General features: G+C 43.4%; 1 protein-coding gene across 2 annotated transcripts in view; it reads right to left on the reverse strand.

Moving 5' to 3' along the window:
* MFGE8 (milk fat globule EGF and factor V/VIII domain containing) overlaps positions 1-21,335 on the reverse strand; it is a 117,833-nt gene that overhangs the window by 76,192 nt on the left and 20,306 nt on the right. For both annotated transcript variants that reach the window (XM_073618444.1, XM_073618443.1), the window contains exon 2: positions 6,087-6,209. In XM_073618444.1, the coding sequence (XP_073474545.1) occupies positions 6,087-6,209 (123 nt within the window). The remainder of the gene's footprint in view (positions 1-6,086; positions 6,210-21,335) is intronic.

Genomic DNA, 21,335 nt, shown 5'->3' on the forward strand with positions numbered 1-21,335 from the left:
AGGAAGAAGAAAGAAAAATAAAAAGAAAGAAGAAGAAGAAAGAAGAAGAAGGAAGAAGAAGAAGGAAGAAGAAGAAGGAAGAAGAAGAAGAAGAAGAAGAAGAAAGAAGAAGAAAGAAGAAAGAAGAAAGAAGAAAGAAGAAAGAAGAAAGAAGAGGAGGGAGGAGGAGGAATTTATGCAGCGCAACGTGTTACAATAAATGTGATGCTTTAAGTTATGAAATGTCATTTTGTGAATGGGCCCTTACTGTCAGAGGTCAACAACAGATAGTTATGTTACAGTTCTATTAAATCCAAATGCAAACATTTATATTGCCAGCTTACCAATTCTTAGATATGATGGCTTCATTAGTTTTCCTTTTTTTAGGCTCTCTTATTTTCACCTGGTGATCTAGCCAGCAAGTCTACCGTTTTTCAAAAGGACAAACTCTCCTGCAAATGTAGCAGTTACAGTGTTGATACAAACCATTTACCACTGACAGTGGTGCACACAATGTTCAACTTTTAATAATGTAAATACTTTATTCCAAAAGGAAAAAAGAATAAACTGTTATTGTAACGGCTTGTGCACTTGCAGTGTGAGCTGGAGTTTGGGTTAATTTTTTTAGTGCATCTAATCTGCTAGCATCACTTCCCTCGCCCAGACTGTCAATTCTGCTGTCCAAAAGGTTCCCCTTGTGCTCCTTGATCCAGAGTGGGGACACTCTAATACAGGAGGTGCGTTACTGGCCAGATTACCAACTGAAATCGGAGAAAACTCAATAAAAGTATTAAAACAGAAAATGCATGTTAATTAAAAAAATGTTTTTTTTCTGAACTGACTTTAGATCAGATGATATCCAAAATAAAAGCAATTCATTGTTTATTGTTGTTTAACAACATCAGCATCCTATCCGGGACATCCTATTGGCATTGTTACCAGTGATGAGCTATACAAAGTGACGAGTCAGCGTGGAGCGCTCTGCAGTATCCGGGACGGTTCTCTAGTAGATTTCAGGAAAAGGCGGCCCGGACTATACACATTCCAGTGAACTGACTATACAGCAGATGTCATCCAGAATAAAAGCAACACATTTCGGATTATACAATAAAATTAGGATCGTCTGAAGAACGTTTGCTTATTTAAAAAGCAGAGCTTCACCCTATCCAAACACCCATGGCCCTACTGGTAGCTAAAACCTCTGTCTTTATTCTTTGGAGATAGCTACTTTTTTGCAAAAATTAAAAAAAAAAACTATTTTTGTTTAAAATTCCAGCATTTCCAGCCTCCTCGCTGCAGTGAGGTATGTCATCTCTGGTCTCCCTTTGGCTCCTGGGATATCATTGTCATCAATCCCAGGAGTCAAAGGGCATCCTCCACTTCTGGCATTTCGTTATTTCAAAACTGGAAATGACCTGATGCCAGGCGGAGTTAGGCGCCATTTTTGAAAAATGGACTCACTGTTGTGCTTATACAGGGTACCAGGCGGCGGCGGAGGAAGCAGTGTCACTTGTCTCCGCTCCTTCCGGGTCCTTTGCTAGAACAGGGTGGGAACGTCCGCCGCCACCAACATTGCTATGGCAACGTGTTGACAGTGCCGAGCACTGCATCTAGTGTGCATGTGTGAGATCGGGGAGGTACTAAATCCTGAAACGCACTGGTGACGACTTCAGATGCTCACACCAAAAAGATGGCCGCTGCCAGAATTTCATTAGGGCATAGTAACCTAGTCCTAGACATTTAAAAAGTAAAGACTTTGGGGTGTATTTACTAAAGGCAAATCCACTTTGCACTACAAGTGCGATGCAAGTGCACTTGGAGGTCCGGTCACTGTAGATCTGAGGGGTAGATCAGAAATGGGGGGGGGGGGGGGGGGGAGATCTGAAATGAGGGGGGAAGCTCTGAATTGAGGGGGGAAGCTCTGAAGTGAGGGGGGAAGCTCTGAAATGAGGGGGGAAGCTCTGAAATGAGGGGAAGCTCTGAAATGAGGGGAAGCTCTGAAATGAAGGGAAGCTCTGAGGACTGTCTTCACTGTGTTCCATGGTATAGCTAATGCCTTGGAAATTCTTTTGTACCCTTCTCCTGATCGATACCTTTTACCAATGAGATCCCTCTGATGCTTTGGAAGCTCTCTGCAGACCATGGATTTTGCTGTAGGACGCAACTTAGAAAATGTCAGGAAAGACCTATGAGAACAGCTGAACTTTATTTGGGGTTAATCGGAGGCACTTTAAATGACAGGTGTGTACCGACTCCTATTTAACAGTTTGAATGTGATTGCTTAATTCTAAACACAGATACATCCCCAGTTATAAGAGGGTGTGAACACTTAAGCAACCACATTATTTTATTTTTACTCTCCCCCTAAAAGATTTCAGTTTGTTTTTCAAAGGAGTTGTACAGTTTATAGGTCACATTGCAGGTGGAAAAAGTACTGAAATGATTTATCTTTGTCTCAATTTTTTACATCACAGAAACCTGACATTTTAAACAGGGGTGTCTAGACTTTTTATATACATATACACTATATATATATATATATATATATATATATATATACACACACACACATACTATATTATATATATATATATATATATATATATATATATATATATATATATATATATATATATATATATATATATAAAAACTGTTAAATTCCACTTCGGCAGCCAATACATTTGTCATTTAAGTTATACTCTTTACAGTTACCCTACAGAAGCAGGTCTTAAAACAGTATTAAAACTTTTTTTTTTTTATTACATGGGCTCTCAGGTAGGTTATGCCATAATGTACTAATATACACACCATACTAGCACATTATGGCAGACTTACCCATCAAAAAAAAAAAATCCAGCACTGCGCTGTCACTTGCCCCAGACCCTTACATCTTCACCCAGTCTTTCTTCTGGTTTCCGTCTATTCGGCCGCGATGATGTCACTCCTGCACATGCCCAGGGGAGTCACATCACCACTGCATAGATCAGGTGCCATAAATGTACGCTGTGCTGCGTATGCATGACTCAGTGTACATGACCGCTGACAGGCAGAGGGAAGCATTTATGACAGTAAAGACCGATAAGAGTTTTTATGCCGGAATGATCCTCTACCTGCCAGTAATTAAAATGTCACTTTAATAATATCCTGAGCTGTTAATAATTTAAAACGTTGAAAAAGTACCTACTTTCCCATCATGCTTTGGTCACAGCACAAACTTCGATCCATATCTAGGAGGTGCATAAAAAAAGTGACAGAGAGCTGAGCTAAAGACAACCTTGTGAACAGCGATTGGTGCTGCCCGAAGAATGGCCCCCCCTGTGTTCTGAAAGCTTGTATTAGCCATTATTGTTGGTAAGTTTCCATTACTTAACTAATCACAAACATGTGCAGAACAATAATGAATTCAGCTAGCAATCCATGTGGTTTGTGCAACATCTTTCACAATCCAATAGAATAAAGGACCTCCCAAAAAGTCAAAGTTCAATATTTAGAGCCCATTCCCAAGACACAGACAAGGCAATCTGCCTTACGAAAGGAAGAAAAAAGAAGAAAAAAAAAGAAAGAAGAAAAAAGAAAGAAGAAAAAGGAAAGAAGAGGAGGAAGAAGGAGGAAGAGGAGGAAGAAGAGCAAGAAGAAGAAAGAAGAAAAAGGAAAAAGGAAAGAAGAGGAGGAAAAAGAAGGAGAGGAAGAAAAAAAAGGAAAAGGAAAGAAGAGGAGGAAGAAGAGGAGGAAGAAGAGGAGGAAGAAGAGGAGGAAGAAGAGGAGGAAGAAGAAAGAAAAATAAAAAGAAAGAAGAAGAAGAAAGAAGAAGAAGGAAGAAGAAGAAGGAAGAAGAAGAAGGAAGAAGAAGAAGGAAGAAGAAGAAGAAGAAGAAGAAGAAGAAGAAGAAAGAAGAAGAAAGAAGAAAGAAGAAAGAAGAAAGAAGAAAGAAGAAAGAAGAGGAGGGAGGAGGAGGAATTTATGCAGCGCAACGTGTTACAATAAATGTGATGCTTTAAGTTATGAAATGTCATTTTGTGAATGGGCCCTTACTGTCAGAGGTCAACAACAGATAGTTATGTTACAGTTCTATTAAATCCAAATGCAAACATTTATATTGCCAGCTTACCAATTCTTAGATATGATGGCTTCATTAGTTTTCCTTTTTTTAGGCTCTCTTATTTTCACCTGGTGATCTAGCCAGCAAGTCTACCGTTTTTCAAAAGGACAAACTCTCCTGCAAATGTAGCAGTTACAGTGTTGATACAAACCATTTACCACTGACAGTGGTGCACACAATGTTCAACTTTTAATAATGTAAATACTTTATTCCAAAAGGAAAAAAGAATAAACTGTTATTGTAACGGCTTGTGCACTTGCAGTGTGAGCTGGAGTTTGGGTTAATTTTTTTAGTGCATCTAATCTGCTAGCATCACTTCCCTCGCCCAGACTGTCAATTCTGCTGTCCAAAAGGTTCCCCTTGTGCTCCTTGATCCAGAGTGGGGACACTCTAATACAGGAGGTGCGTTACTGGCCAGATTACCAACTGAAATCGGAGAAAACTCAATAAAAGTATTAAAACAGAAAATGCATGTTAATTAAAAAAATGTTTTTTTTCTGAACTGACTTTAGATCAGATGATATCCAAAATAAAAGCAATTCATTGTTTATTGTTGTTTAACAACATCAGCATCCTATCCGGGACATCCTATTGGCATTGTTACCAGTGATGAGCTATACAAAGTGACGAGTCAGCGTGGAGCGCTCTGCAGTATCCGGGACGGTTCTCTAGTAGATTTCAGGAAAAGGCGGCCCGGACTATACACATTCCAGTGAACTGACTATACAGCAGATGTCATCCAGAATAAAAGCAACACATTTCGGATTATACAATAAAATTAGGATCGTCTGAAGAACGTTTGCTTATTTAAAAAGCAGAGCTTCACCCTATCCAAACACCCATGGCCCTACTGGTAGCTAAAACCTCTGTCTTTATTCTTTGGAGATAGCTACTTTTTTGCAAAAATTAAAAAAAAAAACTATTTTTGTTTAAAATTCCAGCATTTCCAGCCTCCTCGCTGCAGTGAGGTATGTCATCTCTGGTCTCCCTTTGGCTCCTGGGATATCATTGTCATCAATCCCAGGAGTCAAAGGGCATCCTCCACTTCTGGCATTTCGTTATTTCAAAACTGGAAATGACCTGATGCCAGGCGGAGTTAGGCGCCATTTTTGAAAAATGGACTCACTGTTGTGCTTATACAGGGTACCAGGCGGCGGCGGAGGAAGCAGTGTCACTTGTCTCCGCTCCTTCCGGGTCCTTTGCTAGAACAGGGTGGGAACGTCCGCCGCCACCAACATTGCTATGGCAACGTGTTGACAGTGCCGAGCACTGCATCTAGTGTGCATGTGTGAGATCGGGGAGGTACTAAATCCTGAAACGCACTGGTGACGACTTCAGATGCTCACACCAAAAAGATGGCCGCTGCCAGAATTTCATTAGGGCATAGTAACCTAGTCCTAGACATTTAAAAAGTAAAGACTTTGGGGTGTATTTACTAAAGGCAAATCCACTTTGCACTACAAGTGCGATGCAAGTGCACTTGGAGGTCCGGTCACTGTAGATCTGAGGGGTAGATCAGAAATGGGGGGGGGGGGGGGGGGAGATCTGAAATGAGGGGGGAAGCTCTGAATTGAGGGGGGAAGCTCTGAAGTGAGGGGGGAAGCTCTGAAATGAGGGGGGAAGCTCTGAAATGAGGGGAAGCTCTGAAATGAGGGGAAGCTCTGAAATGAAGGGAAGCTCTGAAATGAAGGGAAGCTCTGCTGATTTTATCATCCAAATCATGTTCAAACAAAAATGCTGCCTTTTATTTTCCTTGCATGTCACCATCAGATCTACAGTGACTGCGCTTTCAAGTGCCCTACCAAGTGCATTTGCAGTGCACTTGCAGTGCAAAGTGAATTTGCCTTTAGTAAATACACCCCTTTATCTACTATATTGACAATATCCATAATTTAAAAAAAAAAAAAAAACAACACATTTTGTAAGGCTCCAAGGGATGTTTTTATCGTATTTTTGAGTAGGAGACTGTAGCGAATCTTGAATATCTCCAGCTTCATGCTCTCACCTTTCTCTGTCACGTTGCAGTATGTGCCGGTGAATCCATCATTACAGATGCAGAAGGGTTCCTTATTTGTACTCAGGACGCAGGTTCCTCCATTATGACAGATGTTTCGCTCACAGGTCTCACCTTCAAAAAGAAAAAAGCAAACATTATAAGCCAAAAATAAGATGTGCCAATATGAATAAACAAAGGGTTGTCCTTCTTACTCGGTGATGTCTGCAACAACCAAAACCTTCAAGTACTTTGGATCAGGAACCACATAAAAAAAAAACTACTATCATAACATTAGCTTGTCCATATTCTACTTTCCATACAATTCATTATTACAGGAGCCGTGCAGATCCGGAATCGCTCTGCAGGGACCCGCAGCTGCCGTGCACAGCCACCCATTGAGATGCATTAGAAGCAGCAGTGGTACACAGTTATGTCCTAAAGCCTCGTACACACGCTTAGATTTTCGGACGGCCGTTCTTCCGTTTTTCTTGTTGCATACTAGTCTCACGTCAAGAGGTTACTCGCCATATGAAAATTCTCATACGACAGAATACAACTTCAGAACCGGCGTAATGTGTTGAATTGTTTTGTACGTATGCTTTCGTTTCTGAGCATGCGTATGCTCTTAAGATTTTTTTCATATGAAAACCGTACTAATTTAACGAAAATCGGACTTCGAGTTCACGTACGAGAAAAATTTTTACAGTCTGCACATCCAGCTTTTGTCAGATGAAGAACCGGAATTGGCTGTCGAAAGCACCACGCTAACGATCAGAACTTTGGCAGATCTTTCGCCGGACAAAATTTTACTTCTGATTTTCTAATCGTCTGTACGGGCCTTAAGGGTTTGTGTAAAACGGATGTAAGCTCCAGACGTATATCGCAGGCATATGCAATTAGCGGACCTCCAGCTGTTGCAGAACTACAAGTTCCATGAGGCATAGCAAGACTCTGACATCTACAAGCATGACACCCAGAGGCAGAGGCATGATGGGACTTGTAGTTTTGCAACAGCTGGAGGTCCGCTAATTGCATATCCCTGGATTGGTCTGAAGCCTACGTCCTTGTGCGTGCTTTACATAACCCCATACAGCCACATCTTCTATATCAAAAGGCAGCTGTACACTGCAGCTACGGGTCCCAGGAGAGGGATTACACTCGGTCCCTGTACTGCTGTGTGCATGAAGCCCTAAAACTAAGCCCCAGGTATGATTTTTAGTGGATAGTTACATTGGTCCAAGTGGGTTTCTATCTGTCTAGTAACCTCGGGGTTGCTCGCTCAGCACCACCGCTATTCAAAGAATGCTTTGTATTCTTTTCCAGTGAATAGAAGGCGTTCCGATTGGACGAGATGGAGATCCTGACTTCACCTCATCCAATCAAAGAACGTCTTTTATTTATTTTAAAAAAAATACAAGGCGATATGTGACTGGTGGTGGTGCCCCCTGTGGTTAACGTGCAGAAAGAAAGCCATTTGGCAAGGAACCAAGGAACCCAAAAGATTGCTCCAATCACTGAGTGCCGACTACTACAGTAATTTGCAGCTTTCACTCTTTGCTCAGGTGATATGCATACACATACATTGTGCCACGCTGGACCAATGTACCTATGCAATAAAAATCCTAGCTGGAGTTCAGCTTTAGGTTTGCATTTTGATTAGTTTACATCAGTTACAAGGCACTGTAGTTTAAAGAGCTGAACATGAAATTCACAGTCCATAATGGCGATAAAATGGTGGACAGCAAAGCCAACACACATTAGAAAAATCTTTTATTTACTTGTCATAGTACATGTATTCAATGCAGTACATTCATACATCCCAGCATTGTGGAAGTCCTCTTCTCTACCATCCATTTACCAATGGCTCTGCCGCACTGAAGATATTAAATTAATGGAACATCTAATTAGCTCCCTTGAAGGGTCAGACTCCACAACTTGAACGTACTACAGGACAGACTTCTCCTTCCTCCCCATTGCACACCAACTAACCAATGCCTCCATTTACCCATCTCTTTCACACATCTGAAAGAAATAGTTTACTTTTACCAAAACTGGCTATGCAGGTAATGGTAGATGTGCCAGACCTAGCCGGGAGAGAGAGACTTTTGGAGGGGACTGCATGCTAGCCTCTTGCCGATCGATCGTGGGCCCTAGCATTTGGGGGAACTGTGCTCTTTGTGAGCTGTATGCCTGGGGACCCTTGAGGTGGTATTACTGTGGATTCGGGTCCTGGTCCCCCAGGACACACAGACTCTGGGGACCCTGGATTTGCCATATTAGAAATAGTGGCTGATTCATAATGCTGGGACAAATACTGTTAGGAGATGCTGATGTCAATTCCAGCACCTGTCTGTCTGTTGCCTGCTAGAATGTGTATTGTAAATAAGTCTAGTATGGGATCTAAGAGTCATTAGATCCCCATTGCTGTTTGTGTTAATTAACTCTGCTATTGTGTGAAGAAGAGTCTCTGTTGATTTGTGATAATGTTGATTGGGTTTTCAGAGCTACAAGACGGCCAGTCTGGCCTAAAGGTCATGTCTGAGTCTAGGCTGTCTAAAGGGATTAGTTAATTAGCCCATGTTAATTAGGTTTCTGGTCACAGGTGTATGTCCAGAGTAATATGAGCAGGAGGTATGCACCTCCTCTTTTACTATATAAAAGAGCCTGTATTCCTTTCAATAAAAGAGAGTCCTGGTTGAACTTACATACAGCCTGCCTGGTGTTTGTTCTGAGCTACACAACTGGATTATAACGGCACATAGCTGTAGTTCTAGTCCCGGAGCATTGGATGACCGAACCATCTGCAATCTGATTCTATAGCCGCAGAGGGGTGTCGGGAGAGTGGAACCGAGCGAGCAGGGGCTCGTTACAGTAGATACAAGCAAATTGTGCAGCTTTCACTAAAGTTGCATGATACCCCTGCTTTAGGTGTAGGCCATTTATGTACCCCCCCTCACCCCCTCCAAAGCCTGGCCAAACAACTCCCAGAAAGGATAGGACATCGCTAAGAGACTCACAGCCATTACTGCTCACCCCTCCCACGTCACTCCATCCCTTTCCCTCCATTTTTTTTTCTCCTTTTCCCACTGAGGCTGGGGATCCGACCTTTCTCCATGTGGCATGCCCTCCTTTTCCTACTCAAACAGCTATGGACATTAGCCAACTATGGTAGTGACATTACCTGCTGAGACACCGATTAATATTGAATAAGGAAATGTTCCGTGTATATTTTGCTTAGGGGTGAGCGCCAGCGGGTTGAATAACCTGTTCCTTTATCCATCAGACAAGACAATAGGGAGAATTCTAGTGCTCGGAGTTCAGGTATTTACACATCAGGCTCTCCTAATACCGGAAAAATATGTCACCCATTTGTACAAGCTCCTCCCCTTTTGTTGAGATTATTTTATTGAATGTCTTGTTGGAAGACATCGCAATGTCCTTTCTATAAACAGAACTATTACCTAACAAGAAAAAGAGATGGCTTCATGGTTCTGGAACAATTAGAGGCCAAGCTCACCTGTTGGAATATGTTTCATGTTCCACTCATATTTAGGGTGTTCCAGCTCCTTCTACCAGTTCCCCCAATCTCTCCCTCTCCCTGACAGTGGGTGGGGGGGATCTTCTCTCTGCACTCACTATCACAATTTAACTAGTTCCCACTACAGTGGAACCTCGGATTACGAGCATAATCTGTTCCAGGAGTATGCTCGTAATCCAAAGTACTCGCATATCAAAGCGAGTTTTCCCAAATAATTGGGAAAATACCCGAAAATAATTAGTTCCGCATTGACTTCAATACTGCATGCGGCCATATGCGGGGGGGCGCCGGAGAGCCTCGGAAATGGCTGAAAAGGCCCGAGGACACTTCGGCTGACCTCGGCTAACCTCGGAAAGACTTCCTACCCGAGATTTGCCGAGGTCAGCCGTACTGTACTCGGGCCTTTCCGTGCATTTCCGAACGTGACGTTCGGCTCTGCTCCGGCGCCGCCCCCCACCTCAGGCCAAAGTGGTCCTGCACACCGCTTTGGCCCGAATCGTGCTCATTTTACGAGACAACACTCGCAAACCGAGTTAGGATTTTTAAAAATACAGTGCTTGTATTGCGAAACGCTCGTTAACCGCGTTACTCGCAATCCGAGGTTCCACTGTATAGTCAAATGACGGCTGGGTGGGACAATCACCCTTATAATATACAGTAAAACCTTGGTTTGAGTGTAACTTGGTTTGAGAGCGTTTTGCAAGACAAGCAAAACTTTAATAAATTTTGACTTGATAAACCAGCGATGTCTTGATATACAAGTAGCGTCATGTCACAACTGAGCATAAAAGAGAAGAGAGGCGTCTCGAAGTGTAGCAATATGGTTACATTTAATGAAGGAACAACATTTATTCATCAACCATGTGAGTTGGTAAAACAGACACATCTAAGTATGCAAGCATCCGGGGTAAAGCTGTCCACATAGACCATCCCCCGCACCATCAACGTCATCCCTTCCACGCTGCGCTCCACGAGCGGTTCAAGCCTCGTTTTCAGATCGCTCTACTGCAGTATAGTCTTCCCAGTCACGATTGCAGACTGACAGCTGTGAGAGCCGGCGGTGCGGGGGATGGTCTATGCGGACAGATTTATCCTGGATGCCCACATACTTAGATGTGTTTGTTTTATTCAACCATGTGAGTTGCTAAATGTTGTACCTTCATTAAATGTAACCATATTACTACACTTAGAGGCGCCTCTCTTCTCTTTTATATTCTGTAGCTCCTGCTGGATTTCGCTTCTAATCCCCTTGTGGAGGCTTCCATTTGTGGATGGACATTTTATGGTTACACAACCAATCACATTGCTATAATCTTTTTATATGGACTATAAACTGAAAGACCTATAAACCAATAGAACTCAGATGAACCAATCATCTGAGTTTCCATTATTTCTTATGGGAAAATTTGCTTTGATATACGAGTGCTCTAGAATGAATTATGCTCGCAATTCAAGGTTTTACTGTACACCGATCTGGGTTATTTTCACAAAAGAAATGTAGTAGAATACAGTAGAATTTATTTAAAAAGATGATTTGCAAAATTGTATAACAGAAACAAAGAAAAACATGGGGGGGGGTTCAACATTTTCAATCTTTTTTTTTTGTTTATTTAGCAAAAATTTAAAATGCAGTGGTGTTGCAGGGCCACGCAATTTTCATTCAGGCTGGGTTCACACTTCCCAGACATCGCGTGCGACTCACACCCACATTGCTGTGCACATCACATGCGATGTCTGTGTGATGTGAATTCAACCATACAGTTTGTATTGCTGAAGTCGCATTTGCACCAAAAAGGTGCAGAAAAATTTTTTGGGTCCGCACTGGAATCGGATCGCATGGGTGTTCAGACCCATGCAGGAGTCTCTGTGAATGTTGACCAAGGCGAAGGCAGAGATCCTCTGGGCTGGACGGCTTAAGTAGGCAGCACTGACTAGCAGGATATCATCAACAGGTGAGTCACTGTGGAGAGAGATAGGAGCTGGCAATTAGCCGACAGCTGAGCGGCCAGCTCTGAGAAGGAAGGGCTGAGCCCGGCCCTGACACATGGAGGAGGAGGGAGGGAGTGGGTTGTCATTTACAACTGTGTACACGCCCACATGCGTGACTCTATAGTCACATGGGCTGCTCAGATGTGATAGGGAGAACTGAAAACTGAGCATGTGCAGAGTTGCCACCAAAGCTGCGCTGGGGACATGGACGGAAGGTGGAGATAAAGAGCAGCAGGATCAACCAGGTTTGTTTTTTGCAGAATACAGAAAACAAATCTCATAGTGAGTGAGTATGAACAGCATGTGATACACCATTTATTGATAGTTTATTTAGTGACACTTTAAGTAGTGGATGCGTATGGATCATTTTTAGAGAATAAAGATCTTGTTTATTGTCACTTTAAAGGGGGAAGGAGGGGTGGGCAGTGAATGATATTACAGCTGCTGAGTATGACAGCCGTAGTTGGGATGTCGGAGCACTGGAAGTATAGCAATAGCTGCACTAGCAGCATTTCATAAATTCTAAAGTTAAATAGTAATTACTACTTTTGCTTGGTAGTCCAGAGATGGGAACCCCCCATATTTGGAATTCCTAAATGTTTGTATATGTATACACTATATACTTGGTGGTGAGGGGGTCATTCACCGGTACACATTCTGTGCAGTTGGTTCCAAAAACAGGACTCGATTTTCTAATCTTCCCTCTAACCCAAACCAAATGAAGGTTTGTGGTTCCAAAAAAAAAATCCTGAGTCACAGGGAACACAAATTTCCCTTCTTTTCAATGACTTTTTATTTTGGGAGGTTTTTATGGATGATGCATCCTTGGGTGTAGTTTGGTGAAATACGATTTAACATTCAACATTCCAAAATAAAAATGATGACAAAAGCACAAAAGTGGTTTAGTTGTTAAACTCTCAACCAGAACGCTGTCCCTGTGGTTTGGCTGACATTCTGTGATGATCATCTACGATAAATCATACAATGTTTTGCTGGTAGTGGTTGGAAATACTTTCTCAGATGCTAATCAAGGAAGCCTGTCACTGTGGTGTGTACAGAAGGCTTCATTGGTCCCTTTCACACTGGCAAGACACGACTTTGGATCTGACTTTGCCCTGCGACTTCAATGAACAGGGACGCGACCGCTCCAAGAGCATACCCTTCGGTCTGGTATGGATCTTAAGGGGAACCCCCCCCCACGCTGAAAAAACTGCATGGGGGTCTCCTCCAAAATCCATACCAGACTCTTATCCGAGCACACAGCCCGGCAGGTCAGGAAAGAGGGTGGGGACGAGCTAGCGGCCCCCTCGCTCCTGAACCGTACCAGGCCGTGAGGGGTGGGTGCTTTGGGGAAGGGGGGCCCTGCACCCCCCCCCCCCACATCACACAGACATTGCATGTGATGTGCACAGCAATGTGGGTGTGAGTCGCACGCGATGTCTGGGAAGAGTGAACCCAGCCTGAATGAAAATGACTGCCATGACATGACTCCTGCATTGCTGTTAAAAGGCTTGCTTGGTGACATCCCTTCTGGCTCCAGATTCTGCTTGCTGTTTTACTACGCTCATCTCCGGGTTCCTGACGTTTTGGCTTGTCTGACTACCCGTTCCGGTTCCTGAACTCTGGCTATGTTTTGACTACGTTTGTTCTATTTACTTTTATTATTAAACAATTGTGCTTTAACTGTACTTCTGTCTCGGTCTGATTTCATGGTTTCTGTCACCATGTCCACTAACCAGCTAAACAGAATGGGGATGGGATATTACATGTAGATTAATGGAGGCTTCATCTCCCTCTTATTCTAAGACACAGGCTGGAGGGGCATGACACAGCCTGTGACTGGCAGAAATCCACACACACCACTCTGAAAAGGATCCTGACTTTAAAGTCGGGATCCACCCAAATGCCTAAACCGGCAGCTGGCTCAGCCTCTCAGCATGCAACTGGGAATCTGAGCCAGCTGTTCCTGCCCCCTGCGCAACCTGGCGCACTCCAGTAAGCGCTGGAGAGGTAGAGCTGACAGACTGACAGTTATCGTTCTCTGCTCACTGAAGACCAAGAACTGAGCAATCAGCGGCTTTGGATCACTCAGTTTTCAGTGTAGAGGCAGGGGGGGAACAATGCTGCATCCACCTAGGTGAGTATGTTTTTGTTTTTTAAATCCCAACCTTCTCTTTTAAAGACTAAGTTCCCCTTTTGCTTTCATTCAAAAAATGCAAAGCATTCCTCGAATGGCACCAATGCTGAGTGCCCCACTCCCTTCTCACTAGATGTGATTGTCAGCAAAATAATTCAATGGCTTTCTGAGCCTAGAAGGCGGCAGAGAGCCTCTACACTCATGCACACTGCTGGATCGAGATCAGGCTCAGGTAAATATAAGGGGGTCTAGGAGGGAGCTGCAGATAATGCATTAACATGATCACGTGTATATGTGTGATCTGGCACTCCTGGGTAGGGGGCGCGTGTGTGCGCTGCCGGTGGCTCGCTTCCACTGTGATTACACACAGCAGAAGCTGATGGGCAGGTGCTGGGTACTCGATGTCTACCAGCACCCACCGGTCATCAGGCAGAGAGATAGAAACAACGTCTGCCTATGTAAACAAGGCAGACTGCCATTCTGGCAGAAGGCAAGGGATGGAGTTTGTGTCCCTGCAAAGCAGGGAATAAAATCCATCTCTTCCCCTAGTAAAAGCAGCACACATAGTATAGTAAAACACTGGTTGGGCACACAGTTAACCCTTTGATTGCCCTGGATGTTAACCCCTTCCAAGCCAGTGTCATTAGTACAGTGACAGTGCATATTTTTAGCACTGACCACTATATTAGTGTCACTGGTTCCCAAAAAGTATCAAAAGCGCCAGTGTCAGAATGTCTGCCACAATATCACAGTCCCGCTATATTGCTGATCGCCGCCAATACTAGTATAAAAACTAAATAAAAATATCCCATAGTTTGTACACATTATACCTTTTGCGAAAACCAATCAATATACGCTTATTGGGATTATTTTTACCATAAATATGGAGCAGAATACATATATTTTCCTAGAAAGAAATTTGATTTTTTACATTTTTTTTATTGGATGTGTTATAGAAGTAAAAAAAAAATTTATATATATATATATATATATATATATATATATATATATATATATATATATATATATATATATATATATACACATACATACATACATACACACACACACACACACATATATATATATATATATATATATATATATATATATATATATATATATATATATATATATATATATATATATATTTATATTTGAGGACATACATTTTATTTAGGTCAAATCTCTCCTCCATATAAAACTGAAATCAATTTCTGTGATGGAACAGACACACACAACGCCCTCTTTGGAAATCCCCTAGAAATTCAAATGAACCCTACTTATCAACACACACAACCTTATCAGCAAGAATGGAAGGGAAGTTGCTGTAATAAGCTACAGGAGAACATTTTGAAGATGGTCACTAAAGTGTTTGTAAAGGCTTAGGTTTTTTTTTTTACCTTAAAGCGGAGTTCCACCCAAAAGTGAAACTTCCGCTCATTTGTCTCCTCTCCCTCTCCGGTGCCACAATTGGCACCTTTCGGGGGGGAGGGGGGACAGGATACCTGTCTGACAGGTATTCTGTTCCCACTTCCAGGAGTCCGGGCCACGGCCCATGGCATCACCGCGGGGCTCCCTCCTTCTCCTCCTCTCCCTGTCGCCAGGCCAGTAGGAGAGAGGAGTTGGGCCTCTCGCATGCACAGTAGGGTTCCCTGTGTGAAGCGGTAAGGCTACACTGCCGGGTTCCCTTACCCACAATGGCGGCGGCAGCACCCAACAGCTGATGGAAACATCAGCTGTGGTGCTGACATCGCTGGACTCCAGGACAGGTAAGTGTCCTATTGTTAAAAGCCAGCAGCTGCAGTATGTGTGGCTGCTGGCTTTTCATTTTTTTTTTTTTTTTTTTTTTAGGCGGAACACTGCTTTAAAGTAGAAGTCCACCCTAACACTAAAATCCCTGCATCTACAGACATCCGCAATCTAATGCTAAACTATCTAACCCTGTAAAGAAGAGATCAATATACATACCTTTTTTGAAGCCGCTCTGATCTAGTCTCCAGCAGCGGAAGCTCTGCAGAGGACACAGCCGACAACGGCTGTGAAATGAATGGGGAGTGACTTCACCCATAGACTTACTATGGGGCTTCTGTTGTCAGCTGTGTTCTCTGTACCTGCCTACACAGCGAAGCCGCAGCTGACAGATCAGTGTGGGATCGGGTTGGGTCGGTTTCAAAAAAGGTATGCAAGCCGATTTCCTCTTTACAGGGTTAGATAGGTTAGTGTTAGATCGTGGATGTCTGTAGATGCAGGGATTTTAGTGTTAGGGTGAACTTCTACTTTAATGCATTCTATACATTCAAGCGGAGTTCCATCCAAAAGTGCTTCCGCTTTAACGACTCCTGACTCTCTAAAAATCCAACATTTGCACATTTGGGAGGGGGGGAGGGGAGGGAGGGAATGGGTACCTAGTTTGGACGGGTACCCAAGCTCCCACTTATGCTCGTGGCGCCGCGGAAGTTATCCTCTCCCCTCCCTCCCATCTTCTGGGACATGTCACAGGTCCCAGAAGATTGCCCAGCCATTCAGGATGCACAGTGTGACTCGCTCATGCACAGTGCATACCCGGCTGTGAAGCCACAGCCTGTCACAGCACTGTGCCCACACTTGCAATGCCAGCGCCGCGGAGAGAAGGAGAGAGGCAAGGCTTCAGGCGGCCACATCACTGGACCGTAGGACAGGTGAGTGTGCGTCTTTATTAAAAGTCAGCTGCTACACTTTTTGTAGCTGCTGACTTTTAATAAAAACACAGAAATGTCTGGAACTCCGCTTCTGCATTGCATGTCCCCCCCCCCCCTCCCCATACTTACCAGAGCCCGATCCAGCGATGTGCATGAGAGCCAAGGCTCTCCAGACTGTTTCTCCTCACTGCACAGATTCATATGTGATATGCTGTCATTTCAATTCTGTGACAAGCGAGCAGTGCCGAGCTGCCCTGTCTGTGTCAACTGACAAAGAGGAGGAGCCAAGAACGCCAGCAAGGGACCGAAACAGTGGAGGATCAGGGCTGCTCTGTGCAATATCATTACACAGAACAAGTATGATGGGTTTGTTATTTTAAAAGGAAAAAAACCTGAAGGTTTAATGTCACTTTAATAGAAGCTGGATGGAAACGTTGTGGTTCTCTTCAGCTAGTACATTGCGGCTGTTATTAAAGCAATACAATGATGAATGGATGCTTCAATAGCTGGCAGTGTTTTTTTCTATTAACAACTCAAAGAAAACAAACACGCAGCTTTCATTAGAAATCTGATTACCTAAGCCGAGTTAACGAGATGTATTCAGGATTATAATAATTAGGCTTTTGAAGCCCACGTTCACCCTTTTCAAGTTTTCCACCCATGACATACCTGCTGTACAGTCTTTATTATTAGGTAGATTAAATGTTCTTTTCCCACTTCACTGTATTATTTCTCCCTCCCGCTTCATTTAAAGCAGTAGTAAACCGCTTAAAATCTTTATATATATATATATATATATATATATATATATATATATATATATATATATATATATATATATATATATATATATATATATATATTTATTTTAGGTCATAATGTGCTAGTATACATCCCATCCTAGGTAGCACATTATGACAGACTTACCTGAAAACAAAGCCTCCCAGCGGAACGGCGTCACCGCTGAAGGTGCTTCCATCTTCACCCAGTCTTCCTTCTGGGTTCACGGGCTCCGGCGATATGAATGGCCAAGCCGCCGATTACATCACTCGCCACACATGGGCGCGAGAGTCACTGTTTACAACGCAGCTCTAAAGGAATGGCCATTCCTTCAGAGCGCATGTGCCATTGACGTCACCGGCTGCATCTAAAGTAAATATCTCCCATCTCCTGCACTATAAGGGTCACCTGTAGGCAAAAATCATTCAATGGAGTTTACTCCCACTTTAGAAAAATAAAAATTAAAAAAAAATAAAAAGATTTCATGCCAAAAAGATGCCTTTTCATGTAAATTCTCATTTCTGAAAACATATTTGATGAAAATACTGGCCCAGTTACATTGGAGCATTGTCACATGCTTTTTCTTAAAAGTGGAATTCCAGGCTAAAGCTAACTATTCTTAAAAGGGGAAGAATGGTCAAAGCTCTTTTGGCCCCACTTCTCCTGTGGGTCACAGGGGTGCACTTTGTTCTGCACTCTTGTCACCCAGATTCAGCTGACAGCGGGCTAAGTCCTATATTGGCTGATGTCACTCAGCCAGTCCAGACTCTGGAGGGATCCCAACTTTAATGTAAGGATCCACCCAGATGACTGAGCGGCAGCTGGCTCAGCCTCCAAGGGTGTCACTGAGAGCCTGAGCCAGCTGTTCCCACCCCCTCCACAGCCCACAGCGATGTCAGCCGAGAGGAGAGCAGCAAGTGACCATCCGGGTCCGAGTTACATGTGAGCTGAGGAACAGTCTGAAATATGCGGTATATAGCTACATATTTTTTAAAAGGCATTTACAGTGGGGCACTTAATGTACAATAAATACCTCCTCCTCGTCCCCAAGTCCCGCTTCAAATCAAAAGAACGACGAGGATTCGCAGTCTAAGGACCACGGCTAAGGAACGGTCTACCCACTAACATCCGCATGGAAGAAAACCATTGGGCCTTCAGAAAAAAACTCAAGACGCACCTCTTCTAAGAACAGGACAACACAGGACAGAATAAGCGCCTTGAGGCAATTCAGTTCGCAATTGGTTAGCGCTATACAAGTCTTTCATTCATAAATAAGCGGGGATTCGTTAAGACACAGTTTTTTTTTAAAACTTGTAGAGTATGGGGGTGCTCTCCCAGGAGGGGTGGGGCAAGTCAGGATGACATCACCCGCCAGTCGATTATGCCGGTCGTAGCATAGATGCCACATCGTGGACACCCGAATCGCGATGCATCGATGCTACGATTATATTCAACATTAGGACAGGACATTATATGTCCTCCTGGCAGCAGTGTGTTTTTCTACTATGTGAATGCCTGTACCCTGAGTGCCGGTGTCATTGATCCCACCAGCCGTTTGCCTCCGATCCCACCAGCCGTCTGTCTGCAGACATGTCATACTTATCTCCTCTGTGTAAGGGTTTTGCACAGAGCAGCCCCAATCCTCCTTTTCTGGGGTCCCCTGGCGGCGCCCCTGGCCCCTCCTCTTCATCGAGTGCCCCAAAAGGGAGCCGCTTTCCATGGGGGCACTCATGCGGGCGCAATCTCGAGTCCTGCTGCTGTGGCCATTGACACAGACAGCAGGACTCAGCCCTGTCCTCCGTGTCACTGGATTTGATTGACAGTAGCGGGAGCCAATGGCTCTTGCTGCTATCAATCTATCCGATGAGGACCCGAAACAGCGGCTGGAGCTGCTGTGCTTGTTCCTGTCGCTGGAAAGACCAGGTTCAAGTAAGTAAAAGGGGGGCTGCTGCACTACAGAAGATTTTTCACCTTAATGCACGTGAAAAACCTAGAGGGTTAACAAACAGCCCCTTTAAGACTAATGTTTGAAAATAAAGGATACAGGTTTACACATTTGGATTTGGGTCCAAACAGGAACTCCCCCTCTAGAAGTAGCAAGAGCTACATTTATATTTCTTGGTGTTGTGCCAGAACAATATTTCAGTCCACGATAACATAGAAAAAAATGTATTTCTACAATCAGAAATGTTCCAGTTCCAAACCTGCCAAGTGTGAGGTTCCCACGACAGTATACAGTGCCTTGAAAAATTATTCATACCCCTTGAAATTTTCCACATTTTGTCAGGTTACAACTAAAAATGTAAATGTATTCTATTGGGATTTTATGTGATAGACCAACACTAAGTGGCACATACAGGAGCATCCTGAATTAATTTCAGTAATTCAATTAAAAAACTCCCCCTGCCCCAAAGCACCCCCCCCCCATGTTGAGGGTGTGTGGCCTGGTATGGTTTAGGAGGGGGCGCTTGCTCGTTCCCTCCCCCCCTATCCTGACCTGTAGGCTGCATACTGAGATAAGAGTCTGGTATTGATTTTGGGGGGACCCCACGCCATTTTTTTGCTTAATTTTTGCATTGTGTTCCCCTTAAAATCCATACCAGACGCAAAGGGCCTTGTATGGACTGGGGGGACCCCATGCCATTTTTTCAGTACCCTGTGTCAGCAATTGCGAACGCAAGTCATTTTTAATGTGATTTGACTTTTTCTTTACAAATGCAAATTTTTATGCAGCATGTTTTATATACGCTACAGATGCGCCACTTTACAGGCAGACCAAGGGGACCCCCAGGCACTATATTTAACCACTTCAATACCGGGCCAATTCTGACACTTTGCTCCTACATGTAAAAATCATCATTTTTTTTTGCTAGAAAATTACATAGAACCCCAAAACATTATATATGTTTTTTTAGCAAAGACCCTAGAGAATACAATGGCGGTTGTTGCAACTTTTTATCTCACACAGTATTTTTGCAGGAATTTTTCGAACGCGTTTTTTTGGGGAAAAAAACTGTTTTGTGTTTAAAAAAAAAACAAAACAGTAAAGTTAGCCCAATGTTTTTGCATTTTGTGAAAGATGAAGTTACGCTGAGTAAATAGATACCTAACATGTCACACTTCAAAATTGCACACGCTCGTGGAATGGCGCCAATGTTCGGTACTTAAAAATCCCCATAGGCGACGCTTGAAATTTTTTTACTGGTTACATGTTTTGAGTTAGAGGAGGTCTAGGGCCAAAATTATTGCTCTCGCTTCAACGTTCGTGGCGATACCTCACATGTATGGTTTGAACACCGTTTTCATATGTGGGTGGGACTTACATATGCGTTCGCTTCTGTGTGCGAGCACACAGGGACAGCGGCGCTTTAAAAAAAATTTTTTTTTTTTTTATTGTTAATTATATTTTATTTTGACACTTTTTTGAAAAAAAAAAAATTGATCACTTTTATTCCTATTACAATATTAATGTAAACATCCCTTGTAATAGCAATATGACACGTCAGGTGCTCTTAATAGTGAGATATGGGGTCAATAAGACCCCATATCTCACCACTAGGCTGGGAAGCCTGAAATAAAAAAAAATAAATAAAACGATCGCCGCTTCCCAGCTGAAGCGGCGCCGTTTTTTTGAATGGAGAGGCCGAGCGTGACATCATAACATCACGCCCGGCCTCCGACGATCATAGAGACTCCGGGGACCATCTGGTCCGCTGGAAATCTCTATGATCTACATCCGGCGCCGGCGGATGCACTCTCCGCCTCACCGATCGTAACGGTGAGTCGGAGCAAGCACCGGAGGGCGGCGGGAGGGGGGGGGGGCGTCCCCTCTCGCCTCCCATAGGAACGATCAAGCGGCGGAACGGCCGCTATGATCATTCCTATGGTGTAGAGATTCGCCGGCTGAAACCGGCAATATCTGAATGATGTCTGTAACTACAGGCATCATTCAGATATACCTGCTCAAAGCCCAGGACGTCATATGACGCCCGTGGTATTGAAGTGGTTAAAGGAGTTTTTCATTTTTATTGTTGCAGTTTAATCATCATTAAAATCACTGCTTCTGAAAAAAATCCTTTTTTTTTATTCTTTTGCATTGATACATGTCCCCCAGGGCAGTACCCGGACCCCCA

The sequence above is a fragment of the Aquarana catesbeiana genome, linkage group LG03, assembly GCF_042186555.1.
Source record: "Aquarana catesbeiana isolate 2022-GZ linkage group LG03, ASM4218655v1, whole genome shotgun sequence".
Taxonomy (NCBI): domain Eukaryota; kingdom Metazoa; phylum Chordata; class Amphibia; order Anura; family Ranidae; genus Aquarana; species Aquarana catesbeiana.